The 21,311-nt window shown below is 37.3% G+C and overlaps 2 protein-coding genes across 5 annotated transcripts in view; both read left to right on the forward strand.

Annotated features, from left to right (window-relative positions):
- LOC109054073 (retinoic acid receptor alpha-A) overlaps positions 1 to 1,329 on the forward strand; it is a 128,908-nt gene extending 127,579 nt beyond the window's left edge. For all 4 annotated transcript variants that reach the window (XM_042735172.1, XM_042735173.1, XM_042735174.1 and 1 more), the window contains 2 exons: positions 236 to 394; positions 530 to 1,329. In XM_042735172.1, the coding sequence (XP_042591106.1) occupies positions 236 to 394; positions 530 to 732 (362 nt within the window). In that variant the 3' untranslated portion in view covers positions 733 to 1,329. The remainder of the gene's footprint in view (positions 1 to 235; positions 395 to 529) is intronic.
- A 3,564-nt stretch (positions 1,330 to 4,893) lies between these two features.
- LOC109054095 (VPS35 endosomal protein-sorting factor-like) lies at positions 4,894 to 20,347 on the forward strand. The gene is given in 31 exon segments (XM_042735176.1): positions 4,894 to 4,953; positions 5,437 to 5,536; positions 6,293 to 6,469; positions 6,747 to 6,863; positions 6,934 to 6,958; positions 7,208 to 7,284; positions 7,369 to 7,497; positions 7,654 to 7,738; positions 7,953 to 8,009; positions 8,097 to 8,193; positions 8,958 to 9,005; positions 9,089 to 9,182; positions 9,385 to 9,585; positions 11,248 to 11,294; positions 11,915 to 11,949; positions 11,952 to 12,025; positions 12,114 to 12,230; positions 12,335 to 12,388; positions 12,470 to 12,550; positions 12,641 to 12,703; positions 13,528 to 13,613; positions 13,743 to 13,823; positions 13,927 to 13,990; positions 14,992 to 15,090; positions 15,562 to 15,639; positions 15,824 to 15,938; positions 17,702 to 17,841; positions 17,929 to 18,094; positions 18,198 to 18,316; positions 19,791 to 19,937; positions 20,012 to 20,347. Coding segments are annotated over 31 exon segments (2,889 nt in total). The 5' UTR covers positions 4,894 to 4,936; the 3' UTR covers positions 20,111 to 20,347.
- Positions 20,348 to 21,311: the final 964 nt, after the last annotated feature.

The raw sequence follows: 21,311 nt of genomic DNA on the forward strand, positions 1-21,311 counted from the left end.
TTCTGGTAGAACACATAGATAATGTAACAATACAAAAAAAAATCTACTCTAATCAAGCAAGTTTTTTTTTTTTTTTTTGGGGTGAAAGGCATGAATGAAGTTCTTGACAGGTTTCTTAAGATTCACCTCTAAAAGCATCCATCTCCATGATTTTGCTCAATCTGAATGTGTGCCTATAAGCTCTAAACCTATGAACTTTGTGAGCTGAATTTGAAGTGTTTGTTGGTTTGTGCAGATCGGCAGGACCTGGAGGAGGCCGATAAGGTGGACATACTGCAGGAACCGCTGCTGGAAGCACTGAAGATCTACGTGAGGAACAGGAGGCCACACAAGCCTCACATGTTCCCTAAGATGCTGATGAAGATTACCGACCTCAGGAGCATTAGTGCCAAGGGTGAGTCCCATTCATTCAGATGATTCATTCCTGGATGAGTTCTAATCCTTAATTGTCCATTTTACTGCAAGAAAAATTCATGTGTAGCTACATGAAATTAAAATGAAAACAAAATGAATTTTCCATCTCTCACAGGGGCAGAGCGTGTGATCACCTTGAAGATGGAGATTCCTGGCTCCATGCCTCCTCTCATCCAGGAGATGTTGGAGAACTCTGAGGGTTTGGAGAGTTCCTCAGGCGGGATCAGTTCACGGGGCTCCGGTGCTCCTCCAGGGAGTTGTAGCCCCTCCCTTTCTCCTAGCTCCGCCCAGAGCAGCCCACCCACACAGTCACCATGACAGTCATCATTGTTGCCATCATTAGCCACTTACCGACTACTGTGTGCCCTCTCCGACACGACAGCAGACATGTTCAAAAGCACGCGCTCATATTGTCGCTCCTCTGTCCATGTTCCTCAGAGACTAACGTTGGGGATCAAAGGGGTGTTGCCAGAATTTTGTTTTCTTTCCTCAGATCTGACTGTGATTGTATTCCTCCTCGATTTCGCCACTTCGTTGCTGAGTCCCTTTGGATGAAGGGAGGAAAACCGCTGGAGGATGAAGACAAAATGCGCAAAAATGAATGGACAAACGTGTAGAAGGAATTAAGGACTTTTCTTCTGTTTCGATTCTTATGGCCTGGACTTCTGTTTCAAATGGCCAGAGACTGATTTCCTACAAACTAAAAATATATATAAATATATAGAGAGAAAATGTGGAATGACTGTGATTGAGAACAGAATGCAATGTGGACTTGATGTAAAGATGCAAATGTATTTCCTCACTTTTTCTCTTTATGCCTGTGAAAGTGCAAAGAGTGAATTGTTTTATTTCAGACTGATGATGATGTTTTTCATGGAGAAAAAAAAAACATTGAAAAGACTATTAATTTCCACTCTCAGAATTGTGCACAGAAGATATAAAAATGGTTGCAAAAAAACGCCTGTGTGATGTGTTCTTCTTGCTCTTTGTCTTTAAAGCTACTAGCAAATACCTCAAAGATTTACATAATATTTTAATAGAGTGTGCTTTGCTTAATATTTGGGACATAAAGTATCGAAAAAGCTATTTAACAGCCGCACAAAGTTTTTTTGAGAAGTTTGTGCTGACAAATTGTTTTGAACCACTAATACAAATTCCAAAAACAAAAATTCCTTTTGTTTTGCTCCGATTTTGTTCAAAATATCACACCTTTTTGTTCTTTGATTTAGTACATTGGGTCCTTCATTCTAGAGATTTGATTGAACAAAAAGTAGTATTACTTAACTATTTTTGCTCTGTGACCATAAATGTTAACACAATAAATGTATATATCTTCTACCAGTTAGTAAAAATACCCCTCAAACTGTTAACATCAAACTGTTAAAACATCAACAGTTCCATGTTCTTGTTGAAAATAAACTTTGGCCATTTGTTTCTAATGTTGGGATTCTTAGGAAGGATCTGTAGAGTTGTAGATTCTACACACAAGGTTTGACAGACTTACCACATATTATATTTTTAATTAACACTCATTTAGCACTTGTAATAACACATTTTTATATTCCGGAGTAATCATATCTACAACCCCAATTCTAGAGTAGCTGGGACGTTTTGTAAAATGCAATACATTCAAAAATCTGTGATTAGTTCATTGTCTTTAACTTTTATTTAATTGACAAAAGTACAAAGAAAAGATTTCTAAAGTTTTCACTGACCAATGTTAATGTATCTTGTAAATATGAACAAATGTTGTTTTTGACGGCTGCAACACACTCCAAAAAAGTTGTGACAGAGGCAAAATAAAAGTCAAAAGGTTATAGAATATCCATGTTAAACTGTTTTGCATAAGGTTTACAGTAGCCAGGCAAATGGGTAATGGGTCAAGGTATCATGTTTGGGTATGAAAGAAGCATCTCAGTCTCTGCAAGCAAAGCTGGATCATGGCTCATCACTTTGTGCCAAATTTAATAAGAGAAGTGTCAAACAAATCAAAAATCACATTTCACAATGCAAAATTGCAAAGAATTCAGGTCTTTCACCAACTACCAGGTGAAAGATATATCATGCAGATGCGCTGGGACACATCATCGGTGATGTATCCTGAAGTCAATGGGTGTTTCGGGTCTTTCAACATCAAGACACCCTCGCCCAGGCGACCCAGCAGCGATTGCCCACGGTTCTGCCCTCTTAATCCAAAGCCACCTAGTGGCTTTCTCTGCAGCTTCAATTGCGGATCTGATCGCCTTTCTTTTTGCCTCCCTCAAGATACCTAGAAGCGTGAATGCTTTGCAGAGTGAGCACCCTGCAAAACCCCTGCAGCCCACCTCTAAAGGCTCACAACGAGTTAACCAGCCCTGCCCCTGCAATCTTCAACTAGCTCTTAGTATTTAGCACGCTTCCTTGCATTGGGCTCGTCCATGTGCTCTTCCCAAGGCACAGTAAGCTCCAGCAAGATAAACTGCTTGGTGGAATCCGAAACAATGATCATGTGTGGACGACGTTGTGTAGATGTTATTCTGGTTGGGATCTTCAGCTGTTTATCAAGATCCACTTCCAGTTGCCAGTCAGTAGCAGGCCTTTCACCAAGTACAGTACCATACATAATATTAGGTCCTTTCGCACTGCTTTAGTTCCAGAACTAAATGTACAGTACTAGTACTGGGACGATTTTGCGCAAACTATTTCCCAGTACCATTTAAAGGGTTGCATTCGCACCGACAGTGTGTCCTAGGAAGTCACATAAGCCGGTCGACAGCAATGTCATTTGTGCGCAGCATTCAACAACAGAAACAAAGAAGAACAATGTTAACAACAGGAGAATGGAGGACGCTGTGATCGGAGCTGCGTTTTTGTCGTGTCTCGCGGGTTTCACAACAATGGACATGGAATGTCGATGTATACGTAAAGCGATTGAAAGAACGGAAAGGAGGATTAAGAATCTCAAACGACAACTGGCAGTGCTACATTTACTACAAGTGCCTGCACTTCAGCGTCCGTCCATCTATCGCTGTTCATCATACTTGCTAAATAAGTTGACACAATGTTTACAGTATGTTTACACAGCGTTTTAAATCAAGGTGGGTGAGGGCGTTTTCAAACGCGTTTGGCCAATCAATGTCTACTTACGGATAGTACCAGTTGTGCTGGTTAGACCCTGCTCCAGAGTAGGAGCTAATTTGGTTCTCGAAAAAGGCAGTCCAGTACTAAAATTACACCCAGTTCCGGCGATGCAAAAACGCCAAAAAGTGGGTTGTTCCACAATTAGTTCTGGTACAATGAAAAGGTTCCCGCGGTGCGAAAGGACCTATTGTGAAAAGCTTCAGGGATCCAGAGAAATCACAGTATATGTAGGGCAAGGCAGAAAACCTCAGTTGAATTTGCTTGTCCTTTGAGCCTTCAGATGAAAGGCAAAAGAAACCCTCATGCTGCAGTGTTAAATATAGCCACATGGGCTCAGGAGTACTTCAGAAAACCATGGGGTTGTATCTTACTTTATCATTATACTGAACACGACTGGGATGGAACAAAGTTCTGGTAAACCAGTAGGTGTAGTCATCTGTCTTTAGGTTCTGAAAGTTGGAGTTTTAAGGTTCATGCTAATATGTAACACAGATGACAGGACAGCTACTGCACTACAGATTTCTACCAGATTGCTTTGTGGACGAAATGGCCAGGGACAAAAAGATGCGGTTCTGATCAATAGAAATGTAAGAATAGATTATTATTATTATTATTATTATTATTATTATTAATGTCTTAATAAACAGTCTCCTGTGTTTATGTATTTACTGCATAGAAAAAATGACAGTAGAAAAAAAAACAATAGTGTCTAGTTTAGCAAAGTTCAAAATCTTTATCACCTTTGGCATCACAGATGTTCCAGATTATATTTTCTTCTCAATTTCACACTAGAATGTTTACTACTGCATTGCAAATGCTGACAATAGGTTGAAAATGGAACATTCACCGACATATCTTTGTACATCTCTTTTCTTCAAAGTAAAGACAGAGTGATCCAAGCAAGGCAATGTTGGAGTGTCCTTGTTCCACATTATATATAATAACAGTATGGCAAACAACCAACCCTAACCTTATAACCCTTAACCCTGTATTCTCATTACTCATTTGTGTAATCACAATGTAACAAGGGGACCTTGAAATAAAGTGGAACAAAACCAATATTTTGTTTGTGACATAAATTCTAATATGCTGGATTAACATTTAAATACAAGAGCACACATGACTGATGACTGTAACAGTGAACCTATACCTCTTTCTTTGTTTGTTTTATTATCTTGTTTTTGTGTTTGATTTGTATTGTTACTGACTATAAAACATACAATCACTTTAGTTATTAAATCGATTGATTCAGCAACATTATTGCTAAATCAACACCACAATGTAAATCTGATTCTAAAAATGTACTTCAAATAAAAATGTGCACATGAAATATTGGTGACTTTTATTATGACACTACGACTCTTATGTCAAACGCTTCGGGATCATATGACACTGATTGAACATGGCTTCAGTTCAGTGGTAAGAGATGTTGACATTTTAAAGACATTTATGACGCTATCAAACTCTAACGCGACGTTTTTGATGAATAGAGGAATAATGATGATAAACATGCACTTTGTAATCTGTACTAGCGATTAATCATTGCTGTAGGATACTGTTATGACAGTAAAGTGATTGTTATTAAATTGTAATCCTATGTTACTTTGATAGATACCATGATATTGCATGATACGAAGTCGAATACCGTGATATTTACCTATTTTACACAAATCTACTTGAACGAATGTGGTATGGTATTTGTACCATGATAATACTATTCTTTTGGTCATGTCCAACAACACAGTATATGTTGCCATCATGGTGCCATGTCCAAAAAAATAAATAAAAAATATTACGTGATCATTTTTGGAATTTGTTAGCATTTCCAACCCTGTTTTTCAGTCTCATGTATTAATATAATCACCCATATGACAGTTTTGTCTATGTTTGTGTTCTGTACAGGCATTCTCGGGCACGTAAATATGAGAGTGAGTTGCATATGTGTCGTTTGGAGGTTTTAGCAGTGGAGCTCAGTGACTATCATCCACTTAAAGCAATCACGGTACATCTCCTAAATGTCCATTAAATGCTTTCCTTAAAATATATATTATTATCTTGTTATTAGAGGTCCAATCCTCTTAGAGTAAACAGGGTTTGAGTGTGTTGATCAAGAATGTGTATTATTTTTCTTAAATTCCTAAAGGCTCACCTTCATACAGCCTTGTCCAAGTCATACACAAGCCATTAACTCGTGTCTTATAATGCTGCTAGTTAACAGACTAAAGATGGCATAGTCTGACAGTTAAACATATGGACTGACAGCTGCACAAAGTTTGAAGCGTGAAATATCACCTCTGCCTAGATGTTTAAAAAGAACTTTGATCAGCTGTTGGTCATCGGATTGGATCAAATCTAGTTATTTAATAGAAGAATAAGGATTCTGGAATCAGATTAGATTGTTTTGATCTGGATCAGATATTCAGTATTTGTTGTTTCAAATGTTTTCTATTAAGACTCCATGGCTCGGGGGCAAAACTAAACACTGATTATCCAGATTTGGCAGTCTGGTGAGGTTTGTATCTGAGGGGCTAATTCCAGATAGCAAAGTTTGAGATTTCTAAATTTGGATTATTCTGATACACATGAAACTTTTTGAAGAACTAAACTGGGCCAAGTGTATTCTTGATCAAGACACCAAAGCTCTGGTTATGCCAGGAAGATTGAATGTGAAATAAGTGAAATGTAAAATACTTTGAATGGAAGTCATTTAATAAACAGGTTTGATCATCATCTTTTTTTTTTTTTTTTTTTTTTTCAGGTGACAGATTCGAAATCTCGCCGTGGTGGGCGGAAAGGCAGCACTTCCTCCTCATCTTCCTCCTGTAGTTCTGTGGCTCCGGATCCACTCAGCTTAACGTTGGATGGAACCGACCCACTGTCTCTCTTCGCTGCGGCGTCTGAGACACCAACTCTCCCACACAGCATCTCTGCTGGGGTAAAACTAACAAAATTCAAAAAATTACTCCATTATTAGCCTACCATATGAAAGTTTCAAAGGTAGATACTTCAAAAAATCTCATGGTATGAATAAATATTATCAAATTTGAATTATGTATAAATGCCATTTTTATTTGAATAAGCTATACCTTTAAGTATTTATGTAACTGTCATTGTTACATTATCTGTTCATGGTTAAAATGATGTGACTGTGAACACACAATATGAAACATTTGTTAAATGTGGTCTTTTGCACTTTTACTATTTTGTTTCAGGAGCTGGGAAGGAAACGTAAGGAGAAAGAGGAGGAAGTGGGCTCCGACTTTGAGCCGTGGTCATCTAAACGTGGAGAGATCCTGTCTAGGTTCACCACCACAGAGAAACTGTCTATAGTAGGTGCAGCGCTTTACAGCTCTCACTCACTTTTGACAGATTATAATGACATTTTTATTTCTCTTACAGAATCTCTTCATGGGCTCAGACAAGAGTGAGTTCAACAGTTTCTGAATTAAACCTCCATTCATTTTCACATTTAAAAATGTTATATTATTATTATTATTATGAAAAGTAAAAACTTTGCAATAGCTATATAAATTACTAAAGTAAAATTCCATTGTGATAAATTGTTGGTCCAACCTGACCAGTGCTGATGAGTTATCCCTACTGAGTCTGTATAATGACTTCAGTCTGAATAATGATATTGACAAACCTTAATCGACTTAATGGTTTGTGTTAGGTAAAGCATCCAGTCCCAGCTCAGCGGTGTCAGAGAAGGTGCGCACTCGTCTGGAGGAACTGGATGACCTGGAGGAGGTGGGTCTCGTCTGGAGATGTCTCGTGCTTTACTGTTTGTTGGTAGACATGTTAATGAATATGTGGTGTATTGTGTGTGCTCAGGGCTCCCAGAGAGAGCTCTTGAACCTGTCCCAGCAGGACTATGTCAACCGCATTGAAGAGCTCAACCAGTCTCTGAAGGAAGCCTGGGGTTCAGACCAGAAAGTCAAAGCCCTAAAAATCGTCATCCAGGTATGAGGACACATAAACCATCAGTATACGCTCAAGTGACATTTCAAGCCAAAATCGAGTCTATTAACTTTAATAATGCACATTTCCGGTCTTGTAGTGAATGATTCATCAGTGCAAAAAAGGAAAAAAAATCTTCATCAAATTTTTGTGTTTCAGTGCTCCAAGCTGCTCTCTGATACATCAGTAATTCAGTTCTACCCCAGCAAGTTTGTTCTCATCACAGATATCCTGGACACCTTCGGTAAGTGTTGCTCATGTCAGTAATCTTTCTGTTTGTTCGTATTTTACTGACAATGTATTTTTTACCCCCATTCTTAACTTTATAAATTACAAGCTTCACCATTTACTTTCTTCAGTGCTGATCATTTTTATTTAACATGAAGAGTGTGTTTAAATGCGGCAAGATAATAGGAAAATGTTTGTTTGTTACACTTGGTGATGTCATATGTGTACAGGTGGTCTGGTGTATGACAGGATCTGGTCCATGTGTGCTGACCCTCATCCTCTACCAGGTAAAACAAAACGCATCACAACTCAGTATGTTCTTTTGCCAGCTCTGTGACTTTGTTGATGTATTTTCTCATTAATGTCGTTCTCAGAATCGTTCTCCGCTGATGATGTGAATGACACAGCCAAAGAGACGTGCCTCAACTGGTTCTTTAAAATCGCCTCCATCAGAGAGCTTGTCCCTCGATTGTATCTTTTCAGCAGGATTTTGACACACTTTTCCATGTCTTATTTCAGTGTTTAAGCATTTTCAATAATTCATATGTAGAAATTTTGACGCAAAAAAAATATTCAATGAAAAAAAACAGCAGTTTTTAAAGCACCAGCACTTGTACTGTTTAGAAAGTAAGTCTACAATGTTTTAATGATTAAGCCTCTGAAGCCTGACATATGAAATTGTATGAAAAATATAATTTGGCAATAGAACAGTTTATTGAACCTTTGGACAAAATCATTTTTTTTTTTTTTTTTTGGATTATCATATTTGATACATCAGGCTTTTATGTCTCATATAGTATGATGTAGGATAATTTGGAACTCATAATGGAGGAGGAAAAAACTCATATTTATTCAGAGGCCCATACTGAGCAGAAATATTTAATTTGCAGTTACTGATATTTATATGGCCAAAAAGTAAGGTGAAATTCTGTAAGCTTGTAATGTAAATCTTGCTTTAGAGCAAAAAGGCAATATAATTACAATAAAAGGCCTTTTCATTGCTAAAAAAGTACAAACTATCAATCAGATGACAGAAGACATACAGAAGATTGTGAAAAATGTGTTTTGATCATGCTTATAATAATTTGAAGGGCTTAGAAATTGGCATATAACATTTGATATAGTCAGCTTTATAGGATCATGGTTATGAGAAACCATTGAAAGATTGGAAAAAAAGAACCCAAATATGAATCGAACCCCAAGAATGTAATTGTGAAGCCTTGACTTTAGCTCAGATATGTCGAAGCTGCTATTCTGAAATGCAACCGCTTCTTGACAAAGTCGTAAGTATCTGAGCAATGCAACACTTCTGTTCATGCAGGTTGGTATTTTTATTGGTCACTGATGTCCTCTTTCTGTCCTTCAGTGGGATTCAGGAGACGCTACAGAGACTGACCGCGATGATTAGAGGAATAGGAGATCCGCTGGTGGCTGTATACGCACGCGCGTATTTATGTAGGGTGAGAAGAACAATATTTTTGATTGTTTTGTGTTTTTTAGCGGGTTTTCCCTACAACTTCGACTTTTTTGTTGTAACGTGGTGTTTCACACGTTTAGTTGCTGCATAGTGGATGATAAAATAAGCAAAAACCCTGTAGTTTCAAGCTGAAGGAGTGACCCGAGCCATATCATAGAGACTCTAGCTCTCTATCTTTCTCTCAGGTGGGGATGGAGGTGGCTCCGCATCTGAAGGACAGTCTCAATAAGAATTTCTTCGACCTGCTGGCCTCATTCCGTCAGGTTCATGGTGAAAGTGTGCAGAATCAGCTGGTGCTGCAGCGGGTGGAGATTCCCATCTATCTGACCCTGTATTCTCCTGCCATACACTGGATCCTGCAGTGTGTGGCATACAGAGCGCCAGAGGTATATACACGCACTCCACTCAGAGGAAATGCTTGACTAATTGTTTAATTTTCAATTAATCCTATGTTCGATTTAAAGTCAGACATGGAATATTCCTACCAGACAACTCCAACTTCTGCCCATAAAGACGTTCCATTGCATGTTTGGAGGATGTGTAAGGATGACAACACTACTATTAGCTTAACAGATGTTTGATTGTCAACCAAAAATGTCTCAAAGTCAAAACCAAACAACAATGTGCAGTGCTTGCATCTGACCTGCAGGTGTACGATTATTGCTTTGTGTTATTATTAATGTGTTTTAAAGTACATACAGTACCTGTCTATGCAGACATTTGCTATTGGCCACAGTGTTCATATGACAGCATGTTTATTGCCGCATCTCAGCACAGTTGTACATTTATACACAAGATTTCAAGTTGGATTCCATTCCACTGGACATTTTGACTTTCTTAGTTAAATGGAATGCAGTGTAACACTGGGAGTAAAAATGCCAGTTTTGCATGATCGCAGAAGTCGGTTAACTCGTAATGAACTGAAGTCACTGACTGCTTCAGTGATGGAAAACAGTCTTTTTTCTGTTTATAATTAAAACCTTGCATACGTAATACAGCGTTTTTGGCCGGATATGTGTAAATGCGAATCGTTTTGAAAACGTTTTTGGAAACTTTTTAAAAACGCGAGGGAAAAACTTTAACGTTTTTGACTACATCGTTGACGTGTAATCATAGCCTATAAGAATATGACATGCCGTTTCCCTACGCAAAAAAAAGTTTTGAATGTATTTTAATAATCAACAATAACAATCATTATTACAACATCAATAATAATTTTGGTAAAATCATCTGTGTAATGACTTTTTTATCTTTAATTTGTATACTTTATGTATGCTGTTTTAAATTATGTTAATCTCATATCATTTATATGCATTTGTCACCTTTGAGCAACATAAAAGACTATAGAATACCCAAGATGTGTCACTCAGGTAAAGTCAGCTCATCAATGCAGCTGCTGTTAGAATTCCCGGTTGCTATAGAAACAGTAAGCATTCTGAGACGTGCACCTAGGACTGCTATTTGAGCAAAATAAAAAACATTTATGATACAGTTGTTGTCAGATCTCATTGGTGATTTCAAATATGAAATTTAATCATAAGCTTGGGGAACAGTTTTGGAGAATTTGTTGTTTCCCTATTCAAAGAGATAGGAGCTGCACTTGCATGCCCGAGAGGCATTTCAAAGATGGCCGCCGAATGACATGACTTGCCTTAAAGGGACTTTGGCAGCATTAAACAGTATGTTCAAATAAACATGCAATGTTAGATGCAGCTTCTGGACCACTTTGACATTGTAAAGATGGCTTTTGTTGTTGTTGATCCTATTTTACTGGTAGCAGCCTAAAAGTATTCTAATTTATTAAATTGATTCAGTTTAAAGGTGTTGTATGTAGGATTGACACAGAGTGGTTGAACTAGGTATTGCAGTCCAAATTCAAAATATTGGAGAGGGTTTTTTTCACCCTGCCCCTCCTCCTCAGACTTGACGCACACGCACGTTGCTAGATTGATGACACCAACAAGAACGAGCGCACTTGGGAACATTCTTTCCAGTCACAACATTTTGAAATTAGTCCAAATGTGATCATATGTGTTTGTCTTTTAAAGGTTCTGCTAACAGAGATGATGGACAGATGCAAGAAGCTGGGCAACAAGTAAGATCTGCTAACTCTACTAAAAGTGCATCTCTATGAACCCTTTCATTCCAAGTTCAATTTTTTTTTATTTTTTGTTTTTTAATGCTAGGACAATTTTTAATTGTTCAGATGGCATGAGATAAGTGGCAAAAAATGATGCAAATTAAGCTTGTGAATAGTGTTGGTGCCTTCTTTTTGTTTAGTCGCATTGGACTTTCTGAGAGGCAGACATTATTGATAATTAGTGATGCTTACTTAGGGAAGAATCCACATTAGTATTGCTCATATTTATGAATTTCTTAAGACTGAATATTAAACTTCAGCATGTAATTCCTGCATCGGTTGTGCTATGTACAGGAATGATGATCTGTTTTGTTGAAAAGAGACTGACTTGCAAATTTTAGCCTAGCAAATGGACGAAAAATCAAAAAGCCTAAAAATTCCCATTAAGACCAGAATATCACAGATAACTTGGTGGTCGGCGCTTTTGACCAGTAAGTGGCCACTCAGAACAAACTAGCTTTGTAGTTGTGACTTTTGCATGTCCATGCATCTTCAGAAAATGTAAAAATCCATTACTGAATTAACAGCTGCAGCATTTATGTTTGAATCTGTAATATTCATTCATTTTCCCATAGTGCTCTCCTGCTGAACTCTGTCATGTGGGCTTTCCGGCAGAATTTGTCGCAATGAGAGCAACAGACTTTATCGGCATGATCAAAGACTGTGATGAAGCTGGATTTCCCAAGGTGACAGAACACACATCTGCAGTCTACAGACGGGCCAATAGCTCAGTGACTATGTTATAGTTTATACCCATGTTTGTATTTTGTGCAGCACCTGTTGTTTGCGTCACTGGGTCGCAGTCTGTCTGTTGCTGACCCTCCAGAGAGTGAGAGACTCTCCATACTCAACGAAGCTTGGAAGGTCATCACTAAAGTGCGCAGTCCAAGGGTAAACACCTCTGTTGGTGAATGAATGTTTTAAAGCACACAGTATAGAAAGAATTGAGCACAAAATGTAAAAAATCCACATGTACTGTGTGTTCTTCAACTCAGGATTACATCAACTGTGCTGAGATCTGGGTGGAGTTTACCTGCCGTCACTTCACAGTGAGTCATCAGTTCTGATTAGCTGAGATTTGTTTTTAAAATTCTGTCTTTTTTAACATGGTTTCAATTTGTTCCCCATAGAAACGGGAGGTGAATACGGTTCTTGCTGACATCATCAAACACATAACTCCAGACAGAGCTTTTGAGGATGCATATCCACAGGTACAGTATGTAAAAAAAACATACATATGCTGATGTCAGATGGTCTTGATGAAGTCATGGCAATTCATCTTATTCCTTTGTGTGTTTTAGCTGCAGTCAGTGATAAAGAAGATCCTCACATACTTCCATGACTTCTCAGTGCTTTTCTCAATGGTATGACTACAGCAAAAACAGACCTTTAGCAGGGTTTTACTCCAATCAGATTTGAATTGAGATTGCCAGTTCTTGAATTCGAATCAAACAGAATTGTAATCTGAATTTAAGTGGAACTGCTGTTAGAACAGAATGTTTTAACCTATGACAAATGATCAGTGAAATGGAGAAACAAAACAATAAAAAAGATTTAAAAATGAAATTTTTACAATTAACTTTGGTCACACTTTGTTTTAAGGTCCAGTTCTCGCCATTAACAAACAATTAACTATGACTTGTGCCTCAATAAACTCCTAAATTTGCTGCTGATTAATAGTTAGTAAGGTAGATATTAAATTTAGGTATTGGGCAGGATTAGGGATGTAGAATATGGTAATGCAGAATATGTGCTTTATAAATCCTAATAAATTGCCAATATGTTAATAATAGGCATGCTAATAAGCAACTAGTTAATAGCGAGTATTGGTCTCTATACTAAAAGTGTTACCTTAACTTTTTAATATTCTTTGTTGCTGTTGTAGCTAAATTAAAATCTATCTGTTTTGGTTACTTTGGTTTGGTTAATGTTTCAGTTGAGATAATGCATTCTACATATCAGGTAATAAATATGCATAATTATGCAAATTAATTATACTGATTATTATTTGTAATTTCAGAATGCTCGAGTTTGACTAATGAAATTCTTCCGTTGTGTGTTGAATTTCAAAGCATCACAAATCCCTTCAAGTTTTGTCCAAAATAAATACTTAGTAATCTCAATAAATATCTCAAAAAAAGTAGGATGATCAAACAAATGCTGATGTATAATGTTTTGATGATTGCAGGAGAAGTTCTTGCCCTTTCTGGACATGTTCCAGAAAGACAGCGTGAGGGTGGAGGTGTGTAAATCCATCATGGAGGTCTTCATCAAGTATGTTTGTCACTCACTATTCAGTATTAGAACAGCTCCTTCTCTGTGTAGCTAAACAAGTGTTCGGTTAATTCTAGTTCAAGTTAGAAGGTTTCTCTCTTAGTTGAGGCTGATGCATTTTCTGTTTAGACACCAGCAGGAACCAACGAGAGATCCAGTCATCCTCAACGCACTGCTGCACATCTGTAAGACCATGCATGACTCTGTCAAGTAAGTGGTTTTTTTTTATTTTTTATTTTTATAGTGTCTCACTATTAATGCAGAATTAGAGAGCGTTACATTGACGTGTTTGCATGTGGTTTTGGTGTTGTAGTGCTCTAACACTAGATGATGAGAAAAGAGCTCTGTCCCTGCTGATCAATGGATTTATTCGTATGGTGAGTCCCTGTCTTACAATACATCTGATAATCAGTCATCAAAAAACATGGAATTGAAAAGCAGTTATCTATTTTGAGAGCTCAACTGACACAAATATGATCTAGAATGTTTAAGGACAGTCAACCCAGAAAAAAAATAAATATAATAAAAAAAAAAAAATTCTAGTAATCACATACAGCATCATAAATTCATCTAGTTTAATCTCATGAAAATTGTTATATATCGAGCGCTTTGTATAGTCAACCTCCGATTAAAAAAAAGAAAGAAATAAAAAGGTTATATTTTTAAAAAACGAATGTAATGCAAAAAATTAAATAGTGATGTGAAAAAGTTCTTGCCACCCACCCCCTTTTTTTTTTGGCCACTCCAAAACCTTAATTTTGTTTTTCTTGAGCCATTCAGAGGTGTTTGTCATCATTGTCCTGCTGCATAACACAAGTTAGAGCTTGAGGTCACAAACTGATGGCTGGACATTCTCCAGCCATCAATTATGGCAAGTTATCCAGGTCCTGAAGCTCCAAAGCAGCCCCAGACCATCACACTACCACCCCCATGTTTGACTGTTGGTTAGGGATATGTCGGTACCAAATTTTCCAAATTTTACTTGCTTTATCTCTGTGTAATATTACAATTTGTTTGATGATCTGAATCTTTTAAAATTTAATTAAATTTAAAATTAAATTAAATTTATGCATTTAGCAGACGCTTTTATCCAAAGCGACTTACAGTGCATTCAGGCTATCAATTTTTACCTATCATGTGTTCCCGGGGAATCGAACCCCCAACCTTGCGCTTGTTTACGCAATGCTCTCCCACTTGAGCTACAGGAGCACTGTAGTGTTTTAAGTGTGACAAATATACAAAAAATAGGAAAGGGTGCAAAAACCTTTTCATGGCACTGTATTATTTAACTGTAAATTTTATGGTCAGAGTTAGCAACTACAATATGACATATATAGTTTCAATTTTTTTTTTTTATATTTTGGACCTTTTTTATCAGGTGTCATTTGGGAGGGACTTTGAGCAGCAGTTGAGTTTCTGTGTGGAAGCCAGGGCAACTTTCTGTAATCTGGAGCCTGTCATCATTCACCTGATTCATGTGAGCAGCCTGTGTCCTAATGTTCTGTGCCAGGGATTTCCAAATTTTTCTATGTGCTTGAAGTGCCCCGAGATTAATTTATATATATATATATATATATATATATATATATATATATATATATATATATATATATATATATATATATATATATATACTATGTGTGTTTGTTTGTAATTACATAATTATATAATGAGTGTATTATATATAACATTATAATAATAATATTATAATAATAGCCTGCATCTCATACGTTCATAATATGTGTTGACAGAGCTGTAGTATCTGCAGGGTCATGATAGAGGATTTCTTAGAACACATTATTCATATTCAGTCCTCAACTCTGTTTTAATGTCCCTATGGGCTTTATTGTAGTAAGCATATTGAAACTGAATGCTGTAAAGTCTAACATTAGTCTAATGGAGTGCTGAGGGACTGTCTGTCATGATGATATGAATGTCTCTCTTACAGACGGTGAATCAGTTAGCCATGGAGACCAGACGTGTAATGAAAGGCAATCACTCACGTAAAACGGCTGCTTTTGTCAGGGTTGGTTTTTTTTCTTTATCACTTTTACATAATGGTTGAATCTTATGAGGAACTTTTTCAAGTTGTAATTTGTAAATTATAATTGCTTCAGGAGATTCCCTCTAATACTACTGGATCCCTGCTTTATCCCATTTTAGCCCATAAGTGACTGAGTTTTTGCTGCCTGTTGTGTGTTTATTTGCAGGCATGTGCTGCCTACAGTTTCATCACCATTCCGTCCCTCACCAGTATCTTCAGCCGTCTCAACCTCTATCTGCTTTCTGGACAGGTAGCACTGGCCAACCAGTGTCTGTCCCAAGGTGAGTGCTGGAGTCTCTCTTAGAATGAAGATGCTCTTGTACATCCTTGTTCCAGCCTTTCATTGTGAAGGATAATTAAAATACACTACCATTCAAAAGAAACCATAATGTTGTGAAATAAAAATGTAATTTATTCCTGTGATAAAAAAACAGCCATTACTCCAGTTTTCAGTTTCACATAATCCATCAGAAATTATTTTAATATGCTGCTTAACTTTTAATATGATTAATAATTTTTTCTTTGCTGTGTAATATTTTTGTGGAAACAGTGATGTATTATTTTCAGGATTCTTTGATGAATAGAAAGTGCTTTGCTCTCGGTTGTTGAAGCCCTAAGACTGACCAGAGCGGCTTCCAAATCTTTAATACTTATCTTGCTGGATCTGTCCGCTGCTTTTGACATGGTTAACCACTAGATCCTCCTGTCCAAACCTATTGGCAAAGAGTATCTCAGGAACGGCACTCCAGTGGTTTGAGTCTTACCTCTCAGATAGGTTCTTCAAGGTATCTTGGAGGAGTGAGGTGTCCAAGTCACAACATCTAGTTACTGGGGTGCCTCAGGGCTCAGTTCTTGGACCAATTCTCTTCTCTGTCTACATGGCATCACTAGGTTCTGTCTTTCAGAAATATGGCTTTTCTTATCACTGCTATGCTTATTTCACTTCTTTTGGACTGATGCACTGCAACATCCACTGACTGGCATTAAACAGATTGAAGGATCAATTACAATTTTTAATATAACTCCGACTGGATTCATCTGAAAGACAAAAGTCATGTACACCTAGGATGAATTGAGGGTGAGTAATTTATGGGCTAATTTTCATTTTTGGGTGAACTAACCCTTTATCTTCCCTCATGGTGGAATGACCTTCCCAACCCAATCCAAGCTGCTGAGTCCTTAGCCATCTTCAAGAAACGTCTGATAACACATATTTTCCATCTTCATTTGACCCTCTAACACTAGCACTCTCTATTCTAATTCTATTATATCTACTTGTTTTCTTCTTTTAAAAAAATATATTTTCTATTCTAACTACTTGTTTTAATTAAAAAGAAAAGCAAAACACTAAAAAACACAAACACTAATATTCTCTGCTCTTTTTCTATTTGTTTAACTTATTTTTATTTAAAAAAGCTTACCTACTTGTTTCTATTCCATTTGTTTTCTTTTTATTTATTATAATAAAAATAAAAAAACTTGCTATGTATACTGTGTCAGACTAACCAAGTCTTCTCACAGCACTTCCTGAACATATTATTGCTCTTTTGTTAGTTTTGATTGCTTCTATAAGTCTTTTTGTAATAAATGTCTTTACAGTCATAATTCGTCAATTGAATTTATCTATACTGAATTTCTTTTTTGAAAAGTATTAATTTCTTAAAAAATAAAATTTCTTCAGACTTTTGAAAGGTAGTGTATTGTGGTTTTCCCACTAAAGATTTTTTTTTCTTGAGCTGCAAATCAGCTTATAAGAATGTTTTCTGAGGGTTCATGTTTGAAATCGCATTAATATTTAAATAATATTTCACAGTTGTACTGTTTGTACTGTACTTTTGATCAAATAAATACAGCCTTGATGAACATCAGAATCTTCTTTCCAAAGATCTTAAAGAGTCCAAACTTTCAGATGTATGTGTACAAAACTGACCTCATATCAGTGCAAAGAGCAGCCTCTGCCACGGTCAGCCAAGATTGGGTGTGATGGTATGGATTTGATATGGACTGTGAAAACTTAATTTTAATTTCTGTGACTGTTTCTCAGCGGATGCATTTCTGAAAGCAGCAGTCAGTCTTTTGCCAGAAGTCCCACGAACCATCAGCATTGAGGGTAAACAGCGATCATCTGAGTCCTTCCTCCTCGACTTCATTAACAACTTCCTCTCCACACTGCTTGTAGTGCCGGTAATACATGCCTTCATATTTGCAGGAGTGTTTTAGCCTCATCTCGCTAGTACATATCTAAGTGTGATTGTTGACTTGGTCTCGTAGGATCATCCAGAGCAGGGTGTGCTGTATCTGGTGCGAGGGCTGTTGAATATGGTGCAGGACTACACCTGGGAGGACAACAGTGATGCCAAGATCCGCGTCTACATCAGCGCTTTACCATTACTAGCAGCAATGAGCCAAGAAAGCTATCTTTATACCATTCCTAAAGGTACCGCAGTGAAGAAATGCAGACATGTTCTCTAATAAACACATCGGCTTAATGTCTTTCTAACACTGAAGTCTAAATGGAAGCATGTTTGTTCCTGTTGCAGTGGATTCCAATGAAACCCTCTATGGAGGAGATCCCAAGTTCATCGCAGAGATCAACAAGTTGTGTGAGACTCTGATCAGTCAAGTTCTGGATCATTTAAAGGGGCTTGGCCGAGATGAGGTGAGATACTGTGTCTCTAATAACGCTTTTCCACTGCGTGGTACAACTCGGCTCTGCATGGTTTGCCTTTCCACTTCAGTTTAGTATCGCTTTAGAGTGGGTGGGATTATTCATATGTCGTTATAGTTGCGCCGCCTCTACTGCCATGACTCCTAAAAAAAACGTTTTAATTGCGCGTTGCCCCATCAAGCTCTCGCTAGATCGCTCCTCTGATGTCAACGAGAGGAACGTCTGTACTTCCGCAACAGACAACAAAACTTTTTGGTTGGTAAAGAAAGGTGCGCTCGTTCAAAACAGTTGCTTTCGATCCTTCGCTGGCTGTGCTGATTTAAATCTAGCGGTTCTTATGTGTTTGTGTCGCAAGTTGAGTGATGCAGGTAATGAGGATTCTCTCCGGCCAATCCGTGATCAGCAGAGTTTACACGTCACGTTTTGGTAACGGTATGGTTCACGTGGAACCTCAACCGAGGTGGTACTAAAATAAAAAAGTACCAGGTACTGTACCCGGTGGAAAACCCTCCAAAAGTGAACCGTACCGATAAAACAATAAGTATAGTGTTCAAAATGAAAGTATTGTGACACGTTGTGGCTGTTGACAGTGGACATTAGAGGTCAAACGATATTAACCCCTGGGTTTCGCAGACAAGGCTCAAGCCTAGTCTCTGACTAAAATGTAAGTTTGAGCTAATTCACCTGAAAGAAACTTGCACTGATGGATCTTGAAATGTGTCAGTGCACTTGTTTTGTCTCAAGATGCACACCAGTAATGTTTTTTCTAAGGCATGTTTATAAAAATTACTTTAAAATCCTAATTGAACTATGGCCTAGTCCTGGTTTCTGTGACACTGGGCCATAGTGTTTGCTGATTAATCAGCACTGAGTCAGCGGCAAAAGTTGCTGAACTTTTATATATATTATTATATATTATAATGTTCATATGAGGGCAGATGGACATGATATATACTGTACAGGCCATTTGAAAATGTATATATTTATTTGTAATATTTCTTTAATAATTTCAAAACATTCGCAAGATTAAGTCACTATTGATAATTTTGTGATATATTTCAGCACTAATTAGTTTTTTGATAAATACATTTTCATTGAGTTTTTGTTCATATTAATGATTTTATAAATCAATTAATTGGTCATCTGTAAAGATATTTCTTTGAAACAGTATAAATAGTTTTTTAAAAAGTGTAAAAAAATAGATTTATATACAGCGCTGTTTCTGGATTTCAGCAATCATTGAAATTCAAAAGAAAATAAGTTCAGTTGTTGTACTTAATAGTAAAAAGTACAATTTAATGTTTTTACGTTTATATTTCTGGGTTAGATATTTCCACATTTAACACTAAAATTTTCATGGCATTGTATGTCAGGACAATCAAATATATGTGTATTATTATTATTATTATTATTAATGATTTAGTATGTCAGTGTGATATTTCTGTGTTTATTATGTTTGTTTCAGGGAGTGCGCAGACAGGGCAGTTTGGCTTTCTCTCTGTTTGGCTGTCTGTTGGCTCATGGTGATCTACGAAACAACAAACTCAATCAGCTGGCTGTCAACCTGTGGAACCTGAGTCACAAACATGGCTTTTGTGACACGCGCACATCGGTTAGTCATATGCACAGTCGCATTAGCACTCAGTGGCAAATACAATGCCCTGACCTCTCTCTCCTCCTCTCCAGGTTCGGACTCTGGAGTGCATCAAACATCAGGCGCAGCAGGCAGACATGAGCCATCTCTCTGACATGACAGCACGTCTGTCTCTGCAGTCCAGAGCCTGATGCACTGATGGAGACATTCCAGTGTCAGACAGTCAGAATCCCTGAGATGGTTTGACATTGATATTTTTCAAGTGTTCTTCAAATGATTACTGAAACTAACCAGTACTTCTATAGTCTAGTCCCAAATCTAGTCATGATCTATTAATATTTCTAGATTGTCTATAATGTCAGTTTGCACTTGTTTTTGTACAGTTTGTGTTCCTAACCAGGTATTATGTAATAAAATGCTTTAAATCATCTTGTGGATTTTGTTCGAGGACAAAAAATGAATTTCTATGGCTCTAAACTGCATGTTATAGGAAAAACGTTCCCTTGATTCGTCTTGATAGAAGCTGCTTAAGCTTCATCAGCTCAGTAGGTCTTGCTGTATGTTTCTCAGTGTTATTTTAGGCTACCTCCACACGAAGCCAGAGCTTTCCCTATCCAATTTTTTCTTTTCATTGTCTCAAGAAATATCTGCATCCGCACGAAACCACAAAACGATGTAGTACATGCCAGACCAGCATGTGGCGCTGTAATTCTGCCACAGAGATACACTTAAAACGGAGAAGACGACTTGGACTATGCGCATAAACCTTGCGCACAGTATATAAACAAACATTGAACAATACATTTATTAATCTGTGTTAATGTTAGTTAATAAAAATACAGTCGTTCAGTGGTTGTTCATGTTTTTGTTGCTGTTACATGACGCAGCGGTGTCTGACTATGGGCGAGATGTGGGCTGATGATGTCATTGTTTCAGAAAATATACAGATTCACTGTCCACAAGAAAATGCAAGGGCGGCATTTTCAAATTTACCCACTCTGGAAACCGTTTTCAAAAAAATATCAATTTCATTCTCCCAAAACGCTGGATCCGTGTGGACGAAATGCCGATACGATACAAAATTTATGCATATACAGCGAAACGCGTTCCCGTGTGGACAGGGCCTAAGTATCATTGAATATTAGTTTTTAATATTTTGAATTAAAGGTCTAGTACTGTCATCATTTACTCACCCTCAAATTGTTCTAAATCGGTATGAGTTTCTTTCTTCTGTTGAACATAAAAGCTCAAAAGAAATGGCAGAAGAAATATGACAAAGGAAGAGAAAGTTCAACACTCTTACTTCAGCAATAAAACATGAATGTGATGTTTAGCTAGTCATTTTTTGCGGATTCGTATAGTTGAAATGGATCATGGAAGGTCAGCAGCAAA

This window comes from Cyprinus carpio, chromosome B12 (genome assembly GCF_018340385.1).
Source record: "Cyprinus carpio isolate SPL01 chromosome B12, ASM1834038v1, whole genome shotgun sequence".
Lineage (NCBI taxonomy): Eukaryota > Metazoa > Chordata > Actinopteri > Cypriniformes > Cyprinidae > Cyprinus > Cyprinus carpio.